General features: G+C 39.4%; 2 protein-coding genes across 2 annotated transcripts in view; one reads left to right on the top strand and one right to left on the bottom strand.

Annotated features, from left to right (window-relative positions):
- LOC125230070 (protein real-time) overlaps positions 1-11,236 on the bottom strand; it is a 127,101-nt gene extending 115,865 nt beyond the window's left edge. The window contains exon 1 of the mRNA XM_048135073.1: positions 10,991-11,236. Coding sequence (XP_047991030.1) covers positions 10,991-11,053 — 63 coding nt within the window. The 5' untranslated portion in view covers positions 11,054-11,236. The remainder of the gene's footprint in view (positions 1-10,990) is intronic.
- Positions 11,237-12,389: 1,153 nt separating this feature from the next.
- LOC125230304 (ubiquitin-like modifier-activating enzyme 1) lies at positions 12,390-26,685 on the top strand. The gene is made up of 9 exons (XM_048135435.1): positions 12,390-13,422; positions 13,565-13,972; positions 16,641-16,899; positions 21,868-22,043; positions 22,658-22,879; positions 23,363-23,533; positions 24,278-24,358; positions 24,742-25,047; positions 25,605-26,685. Exons 1-9 carry the CDS (start codon positions 12,688-12,690, stop codon positions 26,376-26,378), a joined length of 3,132 nt encoding a protein of 1,043 aa, XP_047991392.1. The 5' UTR covers positions 12,390-12,687; the 3' UTR covers positions 26,379-26,685.
- The last annotated feature ends 331 nt before the right edge of the window (positions 26,686-27,016 follow it).

The raw sequence follows: 27,016 nt of genomic DNA, 5'->3' as shown, positions 1-27,016 counted from the left end.
AGTACATTTTGCAGCTAGGATTACAAATTTACGAACGTCGGCCACTCGGCCGTGAGAGATGGGAATTCCAGGTTTTTTTCAGCCTCAGACAAAGCAAGACAACTGTTTTTTTTACATCTTTAAGTCACTGACTGTATCGCCTCAGATCAGTATGAATCAGATCTCTTAAAACAAACAATTTGTTAAATATTTCATGCATGATCTTTAAGCATATCGCTGGTGTAATTTCACGTAACTAACAATACAAATTCACTTTATTGCACAACCTTAGAAATGTACATAGGAACACACACATTACAATAAATTTTATTACAGAGGTGAACAACAGGGAGATTTAGCTATGTTTTGATGATAATAATAGTAAAAAGATACCTCAATGTAAAACTTTTGAATAAACACTCTCTTGTTCCAACCAGGTTCAAATATCAAAACTACTTTTTATAGCGTTTAGTTATTTATTGACCATTAAATTTCTGCATAATCCAAACAGGATTTAGAACTTTCGAAATAGCACCGCCATTTCCAAACGGATGTTCGATAGCGTTGTCTTTGTGTCGGTATTCTAATCAATTTGGCGATTGAGAGAGCTGCATTGAAATTTCCAATGTATTAAAAACCACTCAAGGTTCATTTTTAGATACAGTTGTTGATAGAATTGGTAGGAAGCGTGTATTTTTCTCTTGCCATGACCGATTGCCTCCGTCCGCTTCATAAAGACCTATTACCTCCCTCTATTTTGTTTTATTCTGAACTTTATAGCTTGCCTTTTAAGGGTAACATTTTCGTAAAGGTTTTATTTCGGGATTTCACAAATTTGGACGTATGGGTCAACGACTTTGCGAGGCAAAGCCTTGTTAGTGAAGCTTGGTTGTAAAGACCCTTAGGCTAGAAATATTGCTGGGTACAACCGCAGCGTAAAAACTTTAGCTATTTATTATGTACCTACCGACGCTTTAACTAACGGACAGAATAAAGTAAGATTAAAGGCCAGTTGCATCAACCGCATTTGACAGACACATCATCGTCACGCGGCAGATGTGTATGGAACTTCCCATACAATAAAATTTAACGAACGCTTTAACGGTGACGGACGGTTTGATGCAACCGGCCCTTAGAATTTCAAACATACTCGTACTTGTGTTTTCTCTTTTAGTTTTACCAATTCTGGTTTTTGCATCGTGTTGATATAAACATATTTTAACATTTTTGCACTTGAGATTAGATGAAGTATGAACATTTCGTAGCGGTGATGAGATATGATATGTTAAGGCTCTCTCTTTAGAGCTTACTGCTATATCTTTAACAGTAAGGTATACCAATTATCAGTTCACGTGTGTACGTTACAGTACTGAGATTCAACAAGTTATAATTAGTAAGTCCAGTAAATAGACTCCAACGTAACGGTGCTGCAATGCAAGACGTAAACACCGAATTCCATTCTTCCATCATTAAAACAGCGAACGAGGCTGTAAAGTTTCTCACAAACATTTGATTTACTACGGTACGGTACAGGTCATTTTTGCTTATGGGAATCCCCAAACCTGTCGAGGCGAAATCGGATTTTGTACCAAAAGTAGTGGAAGTTGCACGGGACTTCATAGAAGATTCAACTCTTTGTATAAAATAATGTAGCTTTATTGACATCGATACAATGTCCAAAATAAGAGAGGATGCGTCACAATGGTAATCGCTGTACCATTATCATCATTAAATTAAATACATGAGACTTTAATTCCTTATTTCATGTCCCGTACCGCCGACACGTATATCGCAGCAAAAAAATGATTTAAACATTTATTTCTTCTGAACAGCCGACTTCCTTATCAGGCCAGTCGCAATTTGAGGTCACGAATTCACGATTCGCGTTGCGACGGCCTTATTTGTACGTACGACGCTTTCTTACCCAGGTTCTTGCACAGTCGTCGCCGTGATCGTAATATGATGATATGGTAGGCATATTTTACACACGGGTAACTTGTATATGGAGTACAAAACGAGTTAAAACCTCCATGGTTACTTTTATTTAAAAGAAACTTGTTAGAAAATCCATACGTAAAATCTTCAAGACAATACGACGGTTTAGGCCCAGTTCTACAGATTTGTATTACAGATTTCTATCTCTACAGACTCCCAATTCTACATAATTTAAATTTTACAGAATCTTGATTCTACATATTCACAATTCTACAGATTCCCAATTTTACATAATTTAAATTTTACAGAATCTTGATTCTACACATTCACAATTGTACATAATTGGTATTCTACAAAATTTCAATTCAACATATTCGTGATTATACAGACTCCCATTTCCTCAAACTCCCAATTCTACAGATTCCCAGTCCAACAGATTTCCAGTCCTACAGATTCCCAATTCTACAGATTATAACTATTAGTACGGCCATATTTGAAAATATGTATACTATTTTCAATTTTACTCTAATACATATATTTATACAATATTATTAAATATTATAATAGCACCATAAAAATATGATATGTTATTTGAGTATGTTGTATCAAATTAGATAAAAACTATTTCTTTAGATGAATACAATTACTGGCTGTCATTTTGAAGGATGCTAATCTGTAGAGTTTAAAAATTTAACCAAAGTTTTTCATCTGACTACAAAGAAAGCGGCTCTGTTTTATAATAGATAATAAATAAACTAAAAAATCTGTGCATTTAGGAATTTGTATAATTGGGAAACTGTAGAGATAAGAAACTGTGGAATAAAGAATTTGTAGAATTGGGAACCTGTGTAATTGGTTATCTGTTAAATTGGGAATCCGTATTATATCTGTATAAGTCTCTTAAATTCTGTGTAATTTGTTATCTGTTGAATTGGGAATCTGTATAATTGGTTGTCTCTTAAATTGGGAACCTGTGTAATTTGTTATCTGTTGAATTGGGAATCTGTATAATTGGTTATCTGTTAAATTGGGACTCTGTAGATTAGAGAATCTGTAGGATTGGGAATATGTAGTCATGGGCCTAAACCAAATACGACTTGTAATGTTTGCCTTTCGGTCTTACGCCTGCACCGTAACAAAGCTTTTAAACGTAATTCGTGTGCAAAGAAACAAAGTAACTTCATTTCATGACGCAGCTTCGCAATATTAGCCTTGGCCTCCGACACGAGAGCACGCTTGTTATCTCGATCCTGCGCTATCTTCCATCAGACTTGGACACAGATGTTTGTGGAATTTTTTGAAAAGTGAATAAATAAAAATTATAAGGCATTCTTTCTTACACCGATTGACTGAACCCGTGCGGCTCAAGCTCAAGAAGGCTTGTGTTGTGGGTACTCAAACAACAATATACATAATATACAAAACAAATACTTATATGTACATTGTAGAAAACATCCATGACTCAGGAACAAATATCTGTGCTCATCACACAAATAAATGCCCTTAGCAGGATGCAGGATGGGTCACTACCGACTAGACCAGAGCGGTCGTCAAATATATTTAGAGTTTGGACAAAGAAATTTGGAACTCCATACAAAAATAAGATTTTATATGTATGTGCAAAATTCGCAATATTGTTGACTCATAATAGTATTTAATAGGGTCAGTACTATCCGTGCGAACACGTTATACGTGCATGTTTACTAACAAGTTATATCACGTGCCCCGCCACATCGTATCAACAGCTGTAATGTAAATCCAACCGACAATATTTACATAAGTGTAAGTCCAGTTTAACCATTCTACAGTATTGTATCTAGGTGTAACACATTGCTGGGTCAGGTTACCCTGGTTCCGTTCTTGTGAGTGAATGGTTAGTGAATGACTGAGACCGGTTGAGTGAGGCTTGAACGACCGGTCCTACCGTGCGAAGATAGGCAGGTTTATGCATGGCTCGTCCTGCCATTATACTCAATTTGGGAACAGTCATGTAATAACAGACGATTAATCGCTGGTTTTTGCGTGTCTTCTGTAAAGGGAACTATAAAACATTATTTGTTTTAGAAACTTGTGGTGTTTGACTGACGAAAAACTATGTCGAACTGTCACATCAAATTATTTTGGATTTAATAACATTTTTTATTATCTTGCAGATTCAGACAAATATTTTTGTTTCTAGCAAAATACGCCTTTTATATATTCTTTTGCACTATAAGCGCATAACTTAAGGTATGTAGCAGCATAATCAATATCATAGAAATGTTCTTGCCAATTTCTTGTCAAAAACTTTAACTATACCAAAATGTCAACATTTTCAAAATTAAGACCATAATTTTCGAAATTTGTACATGACTTATATTTATTTTAAAATAAAAAAATGCTTGGACAAGAAGTTTTGTCTCAAGTCTCACCCGAGTGACCCCAGGTAGAAAATTCCCACTTTTAAATGTAATCTAAGCCTAGTGCTGGCATCGATTGCAGACGTTTCTACTTATCAATAAGTTAAATTTTCTACGTCACATCAGTAGTCAAAATACTGTCCCAATTTTGAAATATCTTGACTGCGACTCGAGTGACGGCTGACGATTTCCACGCCGTTTACGGGCAGTGAAATTGTCGTTGGTTTATGGTTCATTTAGCCGGGTTAGGTTCCGCTGCGCAATCCAGACGATTGTCTATGGATTATTGTTCGCCAATAGGGTCAAGGGATTAGAAACCTGATTATGTTTATAATAATCGTGCAATTGAGTTGAATAATTTGAATTAGATAATATAATTATAAAATAATAAGTACGGAGCACAAGGATAAATTATGAAGCTTTAGGCATGAAACTTTAACCCTTAAATGCAGTGATGTATATATGCGTCATCTATTTTTGACTCTATTGACAGCATGTCAAAATTCAAATTTGAATAAATATTTGTCAAGGTCATGCATTTAAGTCGGAATGGGACAAACAAACTTTATCGGCTTGATAACTTTAGTGAACATTTATAAGGGGGATAATGTGTTGGTTTAGTTGATTGGTTGTCACTTTTTTTCGCATTTCTCGCCTTTTTTTTAAACGTAAATGACCACATAGAAGATGTAATAAAAAAATATGAATTAATGATAGTCGGGAAAAAATATGGGTGTACAAAAGTTGCTCAAAATAATTGACGGTACAAATATTTTAAGTTACAATTACATATTCATATGTTATAGTAGTAGCAAAACACCTCGCACGGCCATGGTCACGCGCAGGTTTCGTCACATCACATTCATGTTTACAAATCTACGTGAATTCGACTTTGGTTTACCTTCGCTGGTAGTGGCTGCCTGTTGGTGGGTACCGTCTGCAGCAGAGGTAATTTACCGTGAGAGGTCCGAAATTTTCTGCATACAATATACACTTATACAGCCGTATTGAATCTTCATTGAGATTTTAGATTTTTCGTTAGGCTATAGTTTGGTTCCTCTTAGAGTGCCCAGTGTTTAGTTTCAATTTGACGTGTCCTTTATGGGACACCCTGTATCTACGTCTGTTGTTTAGGACTTAGAACCTTAGGATTCAGGACTTCCCCTATCACCTTAGAGATTTTTTCAGGCCTGGGTCTAGTGTGTCAGAATTGCTGTAGGACTTGGCGAGTGTCAAACTAATTAGTACTATTACTATTAGGGAACGTTTTGCTGTAGCCAACAGGTCCAACAGGATCCGAAATGTTTTGATATACGCGCTCTATTATAGTACTTTACGCTCTGCATCCGATTTATTTCCATCAATCTTCGGATCTAGTGCGTATATTGCCATACAAATAGTTCTACGGCTCAGACGAAGGATACTATAGACTTGACGCAAGCGTACACCCGTAAGGGACAGATATAGAATAATGGAGCGAATTTAAGAATCACTTTAAAAATGGCTGACAGTTTACCATAAACAACCTACGTAATTTGGGCGGATAATAAGCTTGACAAGCCACGTCCTTATTGTTTGCCACAAACTCGTTTGTGGCAACGGCGGAAAAGTGAATCTATGACAAAGACAAAAAATAACATTTTGCTCTCTGTCACTCTTATTATAATTTGTATGTGACCATCTCGTTCGGTAGTGGTATTATTATTTGGCTGTCTAGTCTATAGTATCCTTTGTTTAAGTTCTACGGTCATGACCAATCTGTTTTTCACGGCTTCGGATTGGATTCGGATCGGACGCAGTGCGAAACCGCTCTTAGGATGTCGGAGAAAACCCCGTTTAGGAAATGTCGTAATTACATTATATTAGGGCGATTCCTTTTTTATGGAAACCCGTATGATAATAACGTGTGTCGTTTAGAAAATTGCGACATATTAGCGACCTACTTTTTTGCTCTCAGTACCTGTTGTGTTGACATATCATCGGTAGAAAGGTTAGAGAAAAGGCCACTGTCACATTTATGCGACACGAGAGCCGAGGATGTATTTTTAAAATGCAGCATTTCTAAATTTGAATATAAAAGGATATGCTGATACAACAGTAGGTAAAGTTGCAATCAATATAAATAAAGAAGTGTACTCGTATAAAGTAGTGTATCTGTATCACAAACATTTGTAACATGCTACGTTCGCAGAAATTGTCCAAATTTCGACGTGGCGACTATAACTATGGACTGTAATTGTCTGAAAATAAACGATTTTTATTTTATTTTTATTTTATTTTATTATTTATAAAGCCTCCGCCACACATGAGCGTTTTAGGGAGCGTGCCGCCAGCGCCTGCGTCCCGTCCCGCTCACGCCGCGCTCTCAAAAAGCTCATGTGTGGTGGAGGTTTAATCGTGTTATTCATTTGCATCGTATACGAATTATGAATAAATGCAATGGGAATTAGCAAGGAAGGAAAACCAAGGAAAGGGTATATGCGCTGTGTGTGAAACTAAACGCAAATGAATGATGAGATGGCGGACGATAGAGATCTAACTATACCTAACCAATACCTTCACTCACCCATCCCCCATTTACTGCCAGGGGTCGTAATTTTGTATGACTGCGATCAGCGAATAATGATGATAATTGTGTTCTGACAACATAATTATAGTGTCAGGAAAAGACGCATGGAATGTCATTGAAAAAAGTCAATGTTTTCTTACGTGTAGATAAACTACTTGTTTAACTGTGGTAACACGTGACTTGGCCTAATATAGCATGCTTGCTTGGACCAAGGATGCCGACTTTCAAGTGAAATTATTGCAATTCGATGTACTGAATATTAAGCAGGTTTTTTGCAAATGTACGTTAATAATGGTTCTAAAGTTGGTTCAAATTTGGGCAATTCCACGTAACTGTAATGTAAGTGACCACTTCATTGCATGTTTTTTTTATTTATGATGCAAATTGAAATCTTAATTTATCTCTAGATAAGCCTACTTTTAATCCTTAGATATATTTAAATTAGCACCATGAATAAAAAAACATGCAAATAATTGGTCACTTACATTACTCTGTTACATGGAATTACCCCATTACTGTATACTTGTGTAGTCTATCTATTGTTTTATAATAGGTATTTAAAGAATGTAATGCACGAATAGAATAATATAATTATGGAAATTATAAAATGGAATCTCCTTTGTTAAAAGACTCCATCACATACAAGGCATTTTTAGTTAAATTCTTTTAAGATCTGAAGTGTTGAAATCTAGTTAGCTAGTTAGGTTCTGTTTATGACAGGGTTCGAAATTATCACGATAATTACGCTTCGTGATAATCATCCGATAATTATCACGTGTATAGGAAATTTACTTGTTACATTTTTTCATACGAAAAAAGGAATAATATTTTTTGCCAACTGGCATTTAAGCCAACTAAGATCCTCCGTTTTGTTTGTTATTATCAATCGATAATTATCCTCCTTTTATTATCACGATAAGATAACTATCGTTGATAATTATCCTTTCGAACCCTTTGAGTAATTATGTTAACTAGAGAGGGCACCTCAACTTGATTTTGTGTAACAACACTTAGAGCTGATCAGCACAAACGCGCTTAGTCTGTGCCGAACGGCTGTGGTAGATTGACGTATCGCAATGAAAATATTTCGTCTAAATAATGCCGTCATGTGTAGTGAGGTACTGTACAAACATGTATCAATATAAACTCATGTCGAAGCGCCATGTTGCGGCGGCCATGTTTCGTTGAAACCAAAGAGTAAAAAATGCAACAAAAGCAGACGTGACAATATCGCAAGTTAGTTCAAGTTTCCTATCATACATTAAATTATATACATTTATCGACGCAAAAAAGGTTATTTAATTATTATTGTCAGAATTGCACAGTTTTCCGACATGTCGGTCTATAACAGATTCTCAATACGCGTGTCGAATTTCATGTGAGTATGTAAATATAAGTGCAGTACCTAACATGCCTGAATGAATTTGGGTAAGTAGACGGTCAAGCAAATTATGAGAGTATAAAAACGCGCGAAATTCAAATTTTCTATGGGACGATAAACCCGCGCCCATACATACATGGATGTAGATAAAGTTATGTGTGCGACTATACATAATTAGGCATTAAAACACTCATGTTATCTTATTAACACAACAAAAACAACACTCATGTTTTAATGCCTACCATTATGCTTACGGAAGCAGGCCATTGAACCCCGCCCCCTGGTTTATGAAACCCAGACATATTTTATCACAAATATGAAAACAAAAAGTTATAAATACATAAAATAAAATGTAGCATTCTGTACATTACATACCTATAATAACATTATACAGTAATAAAGTTATCAATTTCATAATGATGTATTGTTTTGTCTTTCTCACTATATTATGTCATGCAATTAAACTGTAATATTTTATGAAGTGTTTTCCTGCATATTTTCTTTCTGTCATGTCTATTTGTACACAGCTTAATCATGTTACTTATATAATATGTGTTGTATGGTCACAGAATACATATTAGTTGGTATGGTGACTGGCTGACAGTCCGATGGTATAAAGTTGACAGTGAAAAACTATTGGTATCAACAATGATGATGTAAAGATAACACTGTCATAATTATGGAAATACAAGCCGCATACTTATTGTTTCATTGGCATAATTCCGAGATCTTTAAATAGTTGTCCTTTGCTGAAACAATGATGAATACTTTAAAGAGATCATTGACTGCGACTCTTATTGTCTTGTTAATTAACACATATTAAACTACTGGTTGTACATACATACATAGAATCACGCCTGTATCCCATAAAGGGGAGGGCAAAGCATATGAAACCAGGTAACTCAAGTTTTAGCACCACTCTCGGATTAAATAAATAAGGGTTTGCAAAAACTGTTAAACCCTTTATAGGGCACTGGTCTCAAAAAAAGTATATATTTTTGTATTTATTTCCTGTACAGAATTTTTAGGACTACAGGATGGCAATGAGGTTTGAAATCACGATTTTTTTGAGTCCTGACTGTTAAAGGGTCAATCCTCTATTAAATGGGACTTCTGGTTAGAAAGCCATCTTAGCGGTATCATGTCGTGAATAATTTCTCCTTCTTTTGCTCATTAATGTTGTTTAAAGTGTAATAACGATAGATTATTATGCAGTAAACTAATGTTATAGTGAGAAGCTGATGAAGAGTTAATCTCGAAAAGCGTTAAGCCACTTTTTTGTCGTCAATGGCCGATAGTCCACGTGCCCTTGTAAAATATAGCTACAAGTGCCAACTACTGTACACTGTCGTACTTACCATACCAAAATCAATAACAATTAGCTTATTATATCACCTTGATACTGGCAAAATAGTCCCACCAATGGACTGAGGCCATTTAATTTTAAAAACTTAACTCTATTAAATGGCTACAGTTTATAAATGTGTTTCTTTAACCTTTTATATGGCACTAGTCTCGAAAGACCCTGCAAGATTCATTTTTCGTATTTTCGTCTTACACAGAAACTTTAGCAATCCAGTATGGCGATCAGGCTTGAATTCATGAATATTTTGAGACTTGTCCGTTAAAGGGTTAAGTATTGTAAGCATTTATTTTGCTTATCCGTTTTCCAACCGAAGAAATTGAGGTTTGCTGAATAAATTTTGAATTTTAATGACATATGTTAAAATTGACAATTATATGCTAACAACCCGCTAATAGATAAATAAAGGAAATAATAATCCGTTTATTGCAGACAACATATGGTCCAATTAAAATAACAGTACAATTAAAATAAATAAATCACAGTTCAAAATAAAAAATACATAATTTACCAGTAATTTCAAAAATTAAAATTATATTTGCGATAATACTGACATTTTTTTTCTGTTTATATTATAGCATTTTAAAAAACAACCAACCTCAACAACCTCATGATTGTATCAGCTCTGTGTAAAGGGATAGCCACCCCTACTGTTAATACCTACTTGATAAGATAACTATTTCTGGGCTTGAAAGATCTCAATTCAGTATTTGTACAAATTCTCAAATTACTGGTTTGTAAATTATAAAGGTAAAGAATGTGGTCAAGGGCATCTGATTAAAACTATCTACTTCACTGCCTTTAACTTGCCGTACAGGCTTGATTTGCATATAATTTGTGTGTTACAACTTTTTATACAATTTACTGCCTATAAAACAGGTTTCCTGTGTTATGATAAAATACTTGTAGCTTAGTGAATATTTGTATTTACTTACTATAGCCGTGTCATTTATTCAATATGCAACCTTTAGCTAGATTTATTTTCTCATACCAAATAGACCCTAGAACTTCAGTAATATAATTACAGCTCTGTTTAACAACAATTTGTTTGTGTATATGATTAATTGATTATGATAAAAGATGATGTGTCAAAACAACACGGTTTCCTGCATTTTGTGTACTTATTTCCTTTCATATATTCCAACTAACATAATACTTAAGGTTTAACTAATGGTTTCAAGGATTTCAAATAAGAAAATAGACTCATCTATGCTACAACAATGTTCTACCTGTTATAAGATTCTCAAGTAGATAACTCTATGAACATTTGCTTTGTTATTTAAATACACAAGTCGTGTATTCTGTGTTAACAATTGAAGTATATTATAAGATACATATAGTTACAATAGATCAAGACTACTTACAGCCATCACCATTTCGAACGGGAACTTGTGAACCCTCACGGGAGACACGAATTCCTGCACCATGTTTACGTTTTCTTGATAATTCGTTCAACAAATAACATACATTAGTCGAGTCCAGTTTACACAATCATGCTGTAAACAGTACGATTTATGAAAACACTCGTGCGTTACAGAACTCCTTTCACTCCCGACATCGCATAACAAAATAAACGAGCGTCAAGCGCAGCGGACGCGACGAACTCGAGACCGAAACAAGAATGGCTGGTCGGGTTTCATGAACTTGAAAATTCTATCGAAACAATTTGATTTGAAGTGTACCGCAGTGAAAATAGCCGCAGTTGAGAAATTGACAATTTGACATCCAATCTTTAGTGTTGCCCGTACAAATATTTGAGCTTTGTTTTTAATACCTATTGAGTACTTAAAGTTTTGCCAATAATCGTCATCACTCGATATTTTTATTTTCACTTAATGTGCACACTACTGTTGTCTCAGATAAACGAACACTAAGAGTTTGCTGTTTCATTTCTACTCAGTTTTGCTAGGCTAAACAAGGTTCTTATCTCTGTTGGAAAGTTAAGGGGATTCGGAGCTAACCAGACTATCTTTACCACTAGGCACTGCACAAATTGCCCATAAGTGAGAGCGAGAACATATATATCTTAAGTTACTTTGGTGCGGTGCGGTCAGCCTCATCCCATGAAGTCTTAAAGTTAAGGAAGTACTATTTTACACCATCACCATTATTCTTGTTCAGCCCGTTAGCTCTCTGGGGATTGGTATAGGTGAATTATTGAGATTCGACTCAGCGAGACTAGCCCTGAAACTCTTGTAGTTTTAAGCTAGGAACATACTACGCGGACGTCCGTCGTAAATCGACCGCGGACGGGGATGTCGACGGACGTGGACGTGGCCTTGAGCGCATGTACGTCCGATCGAAATCTGGCTCGCTGGATGTTTTGGTGACCGTGCACACGATCGGTCGCGGTCGCGGTTGATTTAAGACGGAAGTCCGCGTAGTATGTTCCTAGCTTTAGGCCTGGCGCGTGGCGTCCACTAAGGCGAAATCGAGCCGTGTCGAATCGAGTCCTGATACATTTTTAATGCGACTCGACGCAATTCGATTCTACCTCGATGGACGCAGTCTCTTAAGATACGTAGTATCTTCTTAGTAGTTTGTGCTTAAGAAATGCAGAAAGCGAATTAACGAGGCGTGACTCAGCGGCCAGGCTTTAAACTGAAACGAAATTTAATGACATGACCCAATGTAATCGAACGGAATCGATCTTCCTAAATAATAAGCATTCATGTCAAAATAGCGAAAAAAACGTGAAAAAAACTAAACATGTAAAAGGTGTTGCCAGTAATAACTGTAATTCGATGCAAACGCGAATTCAATTTTCAAAACCGAAAAAATATTTTAGACCCTTGAACCCATTGTTATTTCTGCCAAATGTAATGAGAGTCTTCATTTGATTTGAACGTTATGTTACATAGAATAATATAAAGAAGAAGAATTTCATTTCTTATAATTTTGTACACGTTATTCGTTGCTAACTTCAAGACAGTGAGTAAGCAAGCGGTCCATCTTCTGACGAAGCGCGAATGTCGCTCTCAATAATTTGAAGGCTAATTTTCCTGATTGTCTTGGTAAAAGCAAAGCAAAATTCTGGCAAAATTGTGCGCGTTCGTGCCCGATGTCTAGTGCTGAAGTCGCCGATAATTCCGTTGACCCCCCGGCGAAAAAGCGGAAGCTAAACACAGGAGAATCCCGTTCCAATTCTTCAGCAATGGCGAACAATGGAACGCGCATGGAAGATGAAATCGACGAGAGCCTGTACTCCAGGCAACTATACGTGCTGGGCCACGATGCTATGCGTCGGATGGCAAATTCCGACGTTTTGATATCGGGTTTGGGAGGTCTGGGCGTAGAAGTCGCAAAAAATGTGATTCTCGGCGGTGTGAAGTCGGTGACTCTTCACGATGACCGTAACTGCACGATCTCGGATTTATCTTCTCAGTTCTATTTGTCGGAGGCTACTATAGGTCAGAACCGTGCGACGGCCTCTGTCGAGCAGCTGGCTGAGTTAAATAGCTATGTGCCGACTACGGCATATACGGGTGCTCTCACGGAGGAGTTTCTCCGAAAGTTCAGTGTGGTGGTTCTGACTAGCGCTTCCTGGGCTGAGCAGGAGCGTATAGCGGCCATAACTCACGCTAATAACATCGCGCTGATCATCGCGGACACGAGGGGCTTATTTTCCAGAGTGTTCTGTGATTTTGGTGAGGAGTTTACTGTTCGCGATGTAAACGGTGAGAATCCGGTGTCAGCCATGATTGCGGCCATCACGCACGACCAGCAGGCGGTGGTCACCTGCCTGGACGATACACGTCATGGACTGGAAGATGGGGACTATGTCACTTTCAGTGAGGTTAGTTCTATTTTTAACCCAACTTGTAACAATATCACAAAATAAGAATGACAGTATTATGCATGTCTTTATTGGTGTGTAAATTCTTATTTTACTTCAATATTATTGTTGCTCAATATTAATGAACTTAAATTGTCAACAGATCCAAGGCATGACAGAATTGAATGGTTGTGAGCCCCGTCAGATCAAAGTCCTAGGCCCATACACCTTCAACATCGGAGACACTACAGGCTTCTCCAAATATGAGCGAGGCGGCATTGTCTCTCAAGTCAAGATGCCCAAGAAATTAGCCTTTAAATCCTTGAAAGACTCCTTCAAGAACCCCGAGTTTGTTATTACAGATTTCGGCAAATTTGACTACCCACAGCAGTTGCATTTTGCATTTGCTGCTCTCTACAAGTTTGAGGAAAATGAGGGTAGATTGCCGAGGCCCTGGTGCAATGCTGATGTGCCCAAGTTTATGGATTACTTGAAGGGCATTTTGGCTGAACCGGAAAACAAAAATGGTGAATTGGAAATCAATAATGAGCTCATGGAGACATTCTGCAAGGTAGGTTTAGTTTTGTTTATATGTAAGCAAGATTTTTTTATATAATGCTACAGATGTAGTGTAAAAAGGATTTCCTTCGTATTTTTCCAGAAACATTTGTATTTGTCATGTTAGTTCAGTCAATGTCAGTACATCTTGTACTGAGACTGACGTTTGTATGTTTCCGTAACAATACAAAGGTAAGGGAAGGAAGGTAGGTAGGTACCTACATCTGTACATAGGTACCTACCTATCAATTTGACTATACCTCTTTTTAAATTTCTAGCAAATCCTAAAGTAGGCTCTCTGTATTTTACAGTCTTAGCATAGGTTTAAATAAGTTTTTTTGCAAAAAAAATATTTTTGGCACAAGCTTTTATCGCCGACTGTACCTTTCTTTCAACAGCCATCTACTGCTCTCCGAGACTTTTCTAAAAACCCCTTGCTCGATGGGGATACGACGTTTCATAAAGAGTTCCTATGACCACCTTTCTGCTCCATCATCAGATCAGCTTTATGATACCATAATATTGCATTGTCACGTGATTTACATATGTGTGCAAAATGTCAGCTCAATCAGAAACCGGAAAGTAGGTCAAATTTAGCTTCTACGTTTTGACGCACACTAACATACTAACAAGGCAAATTGAATAAAAGCTTGTAAAAATAGTAAATATATTTATAGTATGAACATGCTCATTTAGATACATTAATGATAAATTGGATATTTTTATTAGAGTATTCATTATCAATTGTAGTGATGACATGGCAGTCAGGTTCTGTAGGTTTCCTACCCAGTTATTTTTTGTTCAACCCCATAGTGCGGACTTGGAGAGTCATCTGAAATTGATCCTGAGCTTATGGATACATTTTGCAAGGTATAATTTGATTTTAGACTTTTTTTAATGAAACCTTACATTATAACACTTGAGTTATCACATTTTGTACACATACCTTCTTCATCTTCCTCGTTCCCTCAATGCTGAGGATTGTGACCACAAGTAGCATGTCTCTGTTAAATGCAGTACGCAGTCATAAGCCTTGTGGACATTAGCCATATGCCAGATATCCTACATTGTAATTGGTCTAGTTGTATAAATAATAAGCCTACATAGTAAAAAAAAACATTTTTAAAAGTATCCAACTTATTTTCTGAACTGTGAGCTCTCAGTTAGGTATTTAAGGAGATCTAAAAACTGCTAATTCACAAATTTTAGAGGTTAATTTAAACAAATTATTAGAAAACTTTCTATTCTCAAAATACCATAAAGTGTTGTGTAGTAATCAATATTTTACACAGATATAAACTATGCAAGCCATTAAGACCCATAATTAAGGTTATGCAGGTGTAATTATTGTACAAGGTCTCCGCCATGGAAAACAAGTAGAGGTAAAGAATCACCACAACATAATATTGATGCTGACATTGATACTTACTGGAGTAGATGCATTGATTGCTTGCAATGTAACTCAATATTTTTGGCTTTGAGGAGAAAGATTAAAAGCTAGACAATACCGAAGTGGGCATCCAGTAGGGGGCTAACTTTCTTCATTCAAAATTCGTTTATACTACAGTGCTTACTTAAAAATATAAATCTGTATGTGAAGTATAAGTCGAACAATGATTTGTAAATCAATGATGTCCAAAAAAACTGTTGCTACTTTGCTATCCATCTGGTGACTGGTAAGGAATATTTGTTAAACCAATTTTTCTAACAATATTTTTCAAGGTTGGCCCTATGAATTATGCATCGTAGTTTCCATGTATTTATACAAAATAATAAAATGTATTCTTTTACAATTCTAAATTTCGAACATTTACCAACTTAAACAAATCCCTGAATAACTTGTACTAGTTATACACACAAGTTTGTTCTCTTAGACAGTCACAAGATAAAATAGATATTACTACCATAATAAACCTTTGGAGCAGTACATGAACTTGACCTCGTTTGACCCCAATCACATATCAGTTATGCAAACACGCCAAAATATTAATCAGTTGACCTTTGTAAAGGTACTACAGCTACACGTATCGCGCATCTGCGTGGATTTTGCTAACTTCGCTTGCGTAGAAGGATGATGATGATGATGATGATTGATACAACTATTTGCTTCTCCCAACTTCTGTTCAATATTTCCTGTCCCCTTCGACGATTTGAAAGTGCTTATGCTTATTTGAATAAAAAATATTTTGACTTGGACTTCAATTGTATCCAAATTCCAAATTGCTTCATCACCTAAAATGTGAAAAGGTTCAGAACAGTCAGTTAAGCCGCGTATCGACTGCGGGCGGCTGCCGCGCGAGCCATGTTCGACCGCGCCAAACCTGCGTTTTGGAGCGAGAGCCAATTTAAAGCTCAACTTTCATATAGCGCGGCAGCGGCGCGCGGCAGGCGATCCGTGACCAAACATTCATTTAGGTCCGTCCCAATTGCGCACGCACAACACACTGACGCTCCTTTGCCGCGCCACCAAAAACCGACACGAACTGGTTCGCCGCGCGGCACGTTCGAGCGCGCCAATGTTCTGCTGCCACGCGCGGCAAACCCGTCCCCATATTGCGCGGCCGCCGCGCGAGCCAATGTTCGATGGTTTGCCGCGCGCAGTCGATACGCGGCTTAAGAGTTACTCTCAAACTAACTATTATAGTAAGGATTATCACTGAAAGAAATATCCATCTTTACAGGTATCTGCCGGTGACCTCAACCCAATGAATGCTGCCATCGGTGGCGTCGTCGCCCAAGAGGTGATGAAGGCTTGCTCTGGCAAGTTCCACCCCATCGTCCAATGGCTGTACCTGGACGCTATCGAGTGCCTTCCCAAGGACCGTTCAGCCTTAACTGAAGAGAATTGCAAACCGACCGGCTCGAGATATGATGGACAGGTGGCTGTGTTCGGACGAGACTTCCAGAAGAAGTTGGGATCGCTGAAGTACTTTGTTGTTGGTAAGTGGAAAAATATAAGTACATTAACAATAAGTTTTGGTATAAATGTTGAAAATCTATCCCATGAAATCATTCATATTCCTAATATTTCCTATTGATTTCAAGTATGTATATGCTAACTTGTACCAGTGATGGGTGTAACCTTTTTGGATATTCCTAATGGCTTGCATGCGTTATGACCGACTATGACTTGGTGTGGTGAAAAATTTTGTTTCTGTCGGTGGCAAAGTTTATTTAACCTTCCAGCCTTGAAACCCTCACAACGCTCAAGATTCCACTTCCGAAGTACTTGCTATGCTCGCAGTTCAACATAAGAATCTGTGCGTCCCGTTAAACAACAATTTTGCCCTCTTGTAAAACAAATTAGTTTTTTAACCGACTTCAAAAAAGGAGGAGGTTCTCAATTCGACTGAATTTTTTTTTTTTTTTTTATTTTTTTTTTGTATGTATGTTACTCGATATCTCCGAGAATCGTGGACCGATTTTCAAAATTTTTTTTTGATCGAACCGGTATAACCCCGAGATGGTCCCATTGGCACCAAGTCAGGGTCTGATGATGGGATCCTGGAGAAATCGAGGGAACTCTTCAAATGTTATAGGCACATGTAATGTTTTTAGTCTATTTTTCAAAGGTACACCAGTATTTACGTCTGATGGTAATAATTTTATGGGCTGAGAAGTACTTGCTATGCTCGCAGTTCAACATAAGAATCTGTGCGTCCGGTTAAACAACAATTTGGCCCTCTTGTAAAACAAATTAGTTTTTTGTGGAATTGATAGGTTTTAACTTTCAATAAATGGTGACTAGACAACCTAATAACTTAGTGGTATGCGTGACTCGAGTAGATCAATACAGCCGTGAGCCGCGGCACGGTGGCACTGTTTAAAATATGCAAGGATTGAACTACAGCGTTCAGACTTTTTTGCTCGCCTACTTTTTGTTGAAGTATTTATAACACGCTATATTTTATTCAAATTTAATTTCAATAAACGTGGAATTATTTACATGTACTTTAAAAGGTTCAAACATGAATAACATAACAGCGAAGTAGTTTCTCTGTTTTTAACCCCCCAAAAACGACAGGGTGAAGTTTGACGTGTCTGTCTGTCTGTGTCTTGGCGTTTTAGCTTCCGAACGTATGAACCGATTTAGATTTAGTTTTTTTTGTTTGAAAGATGAATTAAGTATGTTTCATGAAAATCGGTCGACTATGTCGGTTTTTTTTTTTTTTCAAATTTGTAATTTTGTGGTTAGGTTAGGTTATTTTAGTGTTATAAACTGTCCGACGATTGCCCGCAGTCACAAACCTAGTAAAATGTTAAGACGAATCCTAAAATAGGGCTCACCGGTTCAATAATTTCCTTGTCTTAAAAACCGGCCAAGAGCGTGTCGGGCCACGCTCAGTGTAGGGCTCCGTAGTTTTCCGTATTTTTCTCAAAACTACTGAACCTATCAAGTTCAAAATAATTTTCCTAGAAAGTCTTTATAAAGTTCTACATTTGTGATTTTTTTTCATATTTTTTAAACATGTTTCAAAAATGAGAGGGGGGGACGCACTTTTTTTTCCTTTAGGAGCGATTATTTCCGAAAATATTAATATTATCAAAAAACGATCTGAGAAAACCCGTATTCATTTTTGAATACCTATCCAACGATATATCACACGTTGGGTAAAAACTAGTTTTAAAAGACCAAGGTCATATATAGAATAAGGTTGGCGGGAGCGCATTCCATAGCAGCCCGCCGCAAAAAGACAACGCAAATCGTTTCGTGTGGGCAAGTAGAATGTATGGAACGAAATTCTGATAAAGATAGAATAATTCCATATTGGACCTTATCTTCCTGTGAATGCTCTTCTATCAGTCGACGACGTAAAAACAAACGAATGATTAGCTTTGTTTAACTTCCTCACATTGAAATAAGATAATATCTTTGTAAGACGCATATTACTAAATATAATCAATTTTGAACCCCCGACGCTAAAACGACGGGGTGTTATAAGTTTAACGTGTCTGTCTGTCTGTCTGGCATTGTAGCTCCGGAACGGATGGACCGATTTAGATTTAGTTTTTTTTTTCTGAAAGCTGAGTTAGTCGGGAGTGTTCTTAGCCATGTTTCATGAAAATCGGTCTACTAGGTCGCGGTCGGGGGTTTTTACAAAATTTTAATTTAGTGGTTAGGTTATTATCATCGTTTTAAGTTTGACTTGACTGACTGTCTGTTTGTGCGTGTGTCTGTCTGTGGTATCGTAGCTCCCGAACGGATGAACCGATTTAGATTTAGTTTTTTTTTTGTTTGAAAGCTGAATTAGTCTGGAGTGTTCTTAGCCATGTTTCATAAAATTCGGTCCACTATGTCGCGGTCGGGGTTTTCTCAAAATTTAAATTTTGTGGTTAGGTTATTTGATACAAACTTCCAATACTACAATATTTGACCCTAAAACAGGAACTTCCATGCAGTGCAAATACAAATTTGCAACTAAAGGCAGCATGGAGTATGGACAATTGGACATATCATATTGTTATTGAGAAATGATTCATTTACTATGGAAACAATTTCACCACAATCATAAAGCAAATATTATCATTACTCATCATAATCATTGACCGATAAGTATCATCGGTGTTACCCGATAAGTATTTTAACACCAAAAGGATCTAACTCCAATGTATCCTAATATTCGTTCTAACACCAAAAGGCCGTAACTTCATCGTATCTTTATTTAAAAGCTGGATATTTTGTAGTTAGAAGTGGCGGCCTTGGTTATTTATAAGTATACGATCAATGAAAGGTGAATGGCGGGTAACAGCTGCACATTTCGGTGGCATTCGGGTCTTGTCGTATAAGCATGGTCGCGCGTCCTTCCTATACAAAATGTACTGAGGTTAAATTACATTCAGGCGGCGTGGCGCTGACGTCCGTTCCGCGTCGACGGACATGCGTCATTTGAGTGTGGACAGTCCCTTGGGCGCTAAGGCGGTAGATCCACTTTCATTTCATGAAGTCAAAGCTTTTATTAATGTCTCTAGATTTCCTTCATCTACACTCTAAAAAATGAAGACCAACTAAGAGCAGTTTTCTCTTAGTTGACGTTAAGTTAATCACTACAATTACGATCTTATATAATTCAAATAAAGCTGATTACTAAAAACAACAAGGGAATGTACGATTGAACTAATTACTTAGGTGTTTTGTTATTCCTAACCATTGTACACCTTGAATCAATTATTAACTTGTTAGCCATAACTATGTAACATAGGTTGATTCAATCCTTAGTTGAACTTACTAAGGTAATTCAGTTAGCATAATTATTTTTCATGGAATTATTGAACAAGATCTTAATCGATTCAGTTACGTTGCAAAAGTAAGAGCAATCAAAATTACCTTATTTCATTTGTCTAAGATCTTATCAGGCTCGTATGGAATCAAGATGCTTGACTACGACTATCAAAATATTGATAGGAGCAACCAAATTTTTTTTAGAGTGTAGAATAAACAAAGCGTTAACGTTATCGTGTCATTATGTCACAATTTGGATTTCTTTCAACCCCTTTTTGCCAAGAGTGGCATTGAAATTTAGTAGTTCATGTACTCTGCCTACCTCTTTGTGGGATACAGGCGTGATTATATATATCGTCACTACTTTTAAAAAATCTCGTATCTCACGCTGTTCCTCAAAGTTAAAACGCAGTAAGTCTATATGCATCCCATACATACTTACTACAATTTTTTTTTCATTGACAGACGAAGATACAAGTTTTTTTAAAATTAGTGACGATATGTATGTATATATGTATTAACGTTATCGCGACCGCAAGACGTAACTCGTGAAACCTTATGCCGCACGGCCGTTTTATATAATCCCATTTGCTAATGTTATGATTGCGTTTCATGCGTTGCAATCTGAACACGCAGCCTTGATTGAGCCGTTTAAGCGTTAACGTTTAATCTAGTACCTACAACTATGTCGAGGATAAACATTTTAGTACTTGAAGCAAACGTATTACTACTTCATTTTTAGTCTCGGACCGAAACTGATGTTTAGGCTGAAAAATACAACTTACAAGGCCTCTTGTGTTAAGGGGGACTGTGATAACTTGCCCGCTTGTCTAGACTGATTATGATAGGCGACCCATCTGCTCATTTGCCTCCCATATCATACAAAAAATAGGCCGAATCTACTTCTTAGACCATCTACAACTAAAATTAGTAATGTAGAAACGATGATGTCTTTGAAAAGAAGGAAATTCGCTACGTGTAGCGTAGTAAATTAAGTTAAAACACATCTGAAAGAGTATTTTCTACGACCATGCACTTAGTTTTTAATAGTTTTCTTGAATAACTTTTATGAAATTCACACTGTTTCCTGTATTTTGACGCAAAGGTTTGCACTGTCAGCGCAGCTGCCCAAAGCCATCCCGCGCACGCGCAGTATCGTTTTAACAATGCGTTGCCATGGTTACAGAGCCAAACAATGCGTTTTCAGTTTTTTCGTTACTGCGCGCATGCGGAAAGCTGGCGGACGCTGGCTTTGGGGAATAGACTTTTATGTAGGGTTGTAAAGATCTATGCACTACCCTGTAAATGACGAATAACAGTTCGGGAGTAGAAAAAGAGTATTTCAAGGAGTTTATTCGCACATCTATCTTGTGAGCACATAACCTTTAAAGCTCGGCCACACATGCGCGTTTTGAGAGCGGAGCACAATGATAGCGGTGCGCCGGACGCTGGCGTTGTGCCCTAACGGGGAACTAACGAGCGCGGATTATTCCGCTTCGCTATCAAAGCGCTTTATGTGTGGCGGAGGCTTTTCAGTAAATATGCCATTGGTCGCATCTGGGAGCCCATGGATAAGTGGCTCAGATCGTTCTTCGGCTTGGGTTTCTTTCGTCACGGAGCGTTAACGTATGTGACTTTAAGCTAAAACAGAGCCTTCAGCCAAAAATAATCATGTTAATTTTGTCCAGGCGCTGGCGCCATCGGCTGCGAGCTGCTCAAGAACTTCGCCATGATCGGCGTGGGCGCAGACGGCGGCCGCGTCACCGTCACCGATATGGACCTCATTGAGAAGAGCAACCTCAACCGCCAGTTCCTCTTCCGGCCTTATGATGTGCAGAAACCCAAGTCCAGCACTGCCGCTAGGGTGAGTCACTATTGTATCATATGTCGTTAACTACTCATGAAGTCGTCACCGACATGGATCTCATCGAGAAGAGCAACCACAACCGGCAGTGCCTCTTCAGGCCTTATGATGTGCAGAAACCCAAGTCCAGCACTGCCGCTAGGGTGAGTCAAACTCATTATCATTGTATCATAATGTGACATAATGATAACTCGTCACCGATGTGGATCTCGTCAAGAAGAGTAACCAAGCGCCAGTTTCTCTTCCGGCCTTATGATGTGCAGAAACCCAAGTCTAGCACTGCCGCTGGGGTGAGTCCTTATTGTGAGAAGGACTCGTTACCAAAGTAGACCTCGTCGAGATATGCAACCTCGGCCCCCAAATCTTTCAACTCCATGGAATACGATACGGCAATTATTTCTTAGTAAAAATGTTCTTCAGAGTGACCGAAAATAGTTAAATATTATAGAAACCTTGCTATCACTACATCTACTGGCATATTTCAACGCTGGATTAAAACTTGAACTTTTTCTAAACTGATAGTTGATGTAGTATCTAAAAACCAGACTTAAATTTTTGCACAAAATTATGCCTACGTCTCTCTAGACCATTTTAATAATCCAATCTATTTCCAGGTCATCAAACGCATGAACCCCTCAATGAACGTGCTCGCCCAAGAGAACCGAGTGTGCCCAGAAACCGAATCTGTCTACGACGACCACTTCTTTGAAGAGTTGGACGGAGTAGCCAACGCTCTGGACAACGTGGACGCGCGTATATACATGGACAGGCGCTGTGTGTACTACAGGAAGCCGCTGCTGGAGAGCGGCACGCTTGGCACCAAGGGCAATACGCAGGTAACTTGGCCAATGATAAGCAAAGCTAGGTCTTTGATTCAAATATACTGAAAGTTCATCTAAAGACTACTTTGCAAGCGTTGGATGACTTGGATGGTGCATTGTGTATTGATAATGAGTAGGACACACTGAAAGATTAGGACAGATATCTCCTATGTATGTTCAGTGTACAGTATAAGTCAGAAAAAAATCTTCGAAGAAATGTAAATGTATCTCACGGCTTGTGTTAGAGTAAAAACACCAGATCACCACTTAATTACACAGTTTATTGTACGGAAACCTAAAATACAAAAGTAAATCTCAAGCTAATGACAATCGGTACGCGCGATGCGACGCTCTTCTGACAGACATCATATTTGAAGACTAGAGATGTTCCATGTAGTGATGTTTGTAGTGATGTTCCTTACGCTTGATAAAATCTCTTGACACCACACTGTCTTACATTTTCCTCTAGAACTTTTTAATCTAGCCCTATTATTCCAGGTCGTCGTGCCCTTCCTGACCGAGTCATACAGCTCCTCCCAGGACCCCCCGGAGAAGAGCATCCCCATCTGCACGCTGAAGAACTTCCCCAACGCCATCGAGCACACGCTGCAGTGGGCGCGCGACGAGTTCGAGGGGCTGTTCCGCCAGGCGGCCGAACACGCTGCGCAGGTATGAGCTCCCAGGTTGTTCCAGCTGTCCTACAGCTGCAGACCTGGATCAGCCACATCTGCACGCTGAAGAACTTCCCCAACGCCATCGAGCACAGGCTGTAGTGGGCGCGCGACGAGTTCGAGGGGCTGTTCCGCCAGGCGGCCGAATACGCTGCGCAGGTATGAGCTCCCAGGTTGTTCCAGCTGTCCTACAGCTGCAGACCTGGATCAGCCACATCTGCACGCTGAAGAACTTCCCCAACGCCATCGAGCACAGGCTGTAGTGGACGCGCGACGAGTTCGAGGGGCTGTTCCAGCAGGAGGCCGAACACGCTGCGCAGGTATGAGCTCCCAGGTTGTTCCAGCTGTCCTACTGCTGCAGACCTGGATCAGCCACGTCTGCACGCTGAAGAACTTCCCCAACGCCATTGAGCACACGCTGCAGTGGGCGCGCGACGAGTTCGAGGGGCTGTTTCGCCAGGCGGCCGAACACGCGGCTCAGGTTTTTTTTTTAAATTAATTGTTGCAAGAAAAGGTCACTGAAAACCGAGCAAAGTGGAGAAAACTAACCAGGAAACCGGATCCTGACGCTAGGCCAGGAACGCTTAATTAATGAAGAAGCAGTGGTTTTCTGCCGTCTTTTCCAAAAATCCACTTAAAGTTTAACCCCCTTATTCATAAAAAAAGTTACTGAACTGATTAATTAAAGGTGTGGATATTTTCTTAACATTGATGTTTCTACAATAGTTCTTTTTGTTTTTAGTACTTGGCCGATCCTCACTGGGAGGAACGGACCCTCAAGTTGCCGGGCAGCCAGCCTCTTGAAGCCATCGAGAGCGTCAAGGTATGTCACCACTCCACTGCCTCACTCATTTAAATTTCGTCTTTATATCTGCTTACTCTATGTTTGCCATAAATACATCCCCACGCTTGGCGAAAGTATTAATTTGTGAGCCCCTTTAATTACGACAAAAACCGACACCAATGAACCACCACTTTGGGGCTGTCCACATATTACCGATTTTCGCACACAGATTTTCGATTTTTTGAACCCCTGTCACGCTTTTTGTATCCCTTTACCCCTTCCCGCTCTCCCCCTTAGTTAGGCTGTGACGTAATATGTGGATGATCTCTTTTGGTCTTTTTTTGTCTCTGTTCACCATTTGTCTCAGTCAAGCATCAGGCCGGATGGACCTTAAGCACCAGTAAATAGTTACTTTTTTTTAGAACGCCATCAACGACCGGCCGCTGACGTTCCTGGACTGCGTGACGTGGGCGCGCCTGCACTGGGAGGCGCAGTACGTGAACCAGATCAAGCAGCTGCTCTACAACTTCCCGCCCGACCAGCAGACCACCTCCGGCGCGCCCTTCTGGTCCGGCCCCAAGCGCTGCCCCGCGCCGCTGGCGTTCGATCCTCATGATGACCTGCACCTCGACTACGTGGTGGCTGCGGCGAACCTGCGGGCCACGGTCTACGGCTTGCCGCATAATACTGACAGGGAGGCCATCGCGCAGATGGCCGCTCAAGTGCCAGTGAGTATCTATTCTAACCCTTAAATGCATAACCTTGACGAAGAATTATTCAAATTTGAATTTTGAAAAAATAGATGATGCATTATATACATTACTGTGTTAAGGTAGTCTACTTTTAATTGTATACGGTCAGCTACGTAAATTTAATATCTATACACCTGTTTTCAATTTTGAATCTTCTTCCCCAGTAATAAGTTCGGATATGTATAGATACTTTATGTACGTCACGGTACTCATTAATTGAGATGTCCTGCTCGAACCGTTTTCTGCCACTGATTTTGAACCTAGGTGACTCGGGTGACCTCTAACAGTAACTCGATATCTCTATCCATGCGCGGATCCAGGGGGGGTCATGGGGTCATGACCCCCCCCTGGAGCCTAGGTCGGCCATACAAATAAACCACGTGACCCCCCCTCAGGGACCCCCCCCCTGAGCACGAAGCTGGATCCGCGCTTGTCTCTATCACGACTTTGGTAATCTCGAGGGTTTCGTTTTCGTATTTAAAGTTTGAAGTGAAATATTACAGCTTTATCACATTCACTATTTATCTCTCCAGGTACCAGAATTCAGCCCCAAGTCCGGCATCAAGATCGCCGTGACCGACGCCCAGCTGCAGCAGAACAACGACGAGCCTGACGTGGACCGCGCCAAGACGCTCGTCAAGGAGCTCCCCCACCCCTCCACGCTCGGCGGCCTCAAGATCACCCCCCTCGACTTCGAGAAGGACGACGACTCCAACTTCCACATGGACTTCATAGTGGCCGCTTCTAACTTACGCGCGGCCAACTACAAGATCCCTCCCGCCGACCGCCACCGCTCCAAGCTCATCGCCGGCAAGATCATCCCCGCCATCGCCACCACAACCTCCGTCGTCGCCGGCCTCGTCTGTCTCGAGCTGTACAAGCTCGCCCAAGGCTTCAACACCCTCGACGTCTTCAAGAACGGCTTCGTCAACCTAGCGCTCCCCTTCTTCGGATTCTCCGAACCTATAGCCGCCCCGACTAACAAGTACTACGACCAGAAATGGACCCTCTGGGACCGCTTCGAAGTCAAAGGCGAAGTCACCCTTCAGCAGTTCCTAGATTACTTCAAGAACGAGCATAAGCTAGAGATTACTATGCTATCGCAGGGCGTGTGCATGCTGTATTCGTTCTTCATGCTGAAGCAGAAGTGCGCGGAGCGACTGAACCTGCCCATGTCGGAGGTAGTCGCGAGCGTGTCGCGCAAGAAGTTAGAGCCTCACGTGCGCGCGCTCGTCTTCGAGCTGTGCTGTAACGATGAGAGCGGAGAAGACGTCGAGGTCCCTTACGTGCGCTACACGCTGCCCTAGCGCACCGAGCCCGGCAACGTAACCAGAGGCATTTAAAAAGCATAATCGCAATGGCGGATCTTCGGCGGCGCGTGTACATAGTGTAATAGTGTGAAGTTTTATTGTGCTTGGACCGCGCTCGATATTTAACTTTCATATATTTATAGAACTAGTGTTCATTATTTGTGAACGTCACGGACCGCGTGTATTTTTTTTTAATAATTTTATGTGAACCTCAATGATTTACGTACCCCCAAATCTATCGGATATTTTTAATGTTGAAATCGGAAGGGTCTGTATATGGAAAACCAATAAAAAAACAGTAAAATGTTGTTGTTTTGTTACATAGTGTAATAAGCGTACAGTGCGATTCAAATCAGTTAACGATTCGGCTTCGGCTCTTATCGAGATCGCATAAGTGCGAGCGAGATAGTTATAAACCCGAATCGTTAACTGATGTTAATCGTACTGTAGCACGCAATCCTAACCTAATGGCGCAATTTCGTTAGTAGATAGGTTCCGCATTCGGGGTGCGAGTGATTTCTGGAACGCGTGCCACAGGGCCCGCATTCGGAGAAATTAAATAGTAATAGTAACTTTCATTGGTTGTTATCTCGCCTGCGGGGATTCCCCGTATGCTGCATACCGAACAGTTAACG

Source organism: Leguminivora glycinivorella, chromosome 10 (assembly GCF_023078275.1).
Source record: "Leguminivora glycinivorella isolate SPB_JAAS2020 chromosome 10, LegGlyc_1.1, whole genome shotgun sequence".
NCBI lineage: Eukaryota > Metazoa > Arthropoda > Insecta > Lepidoptera > Tortricidae > Leguminivora > Leguminivora glycinivorella.
This window is presented reverse-complemented; position numbering and strand designations above follow the sequence as displayed.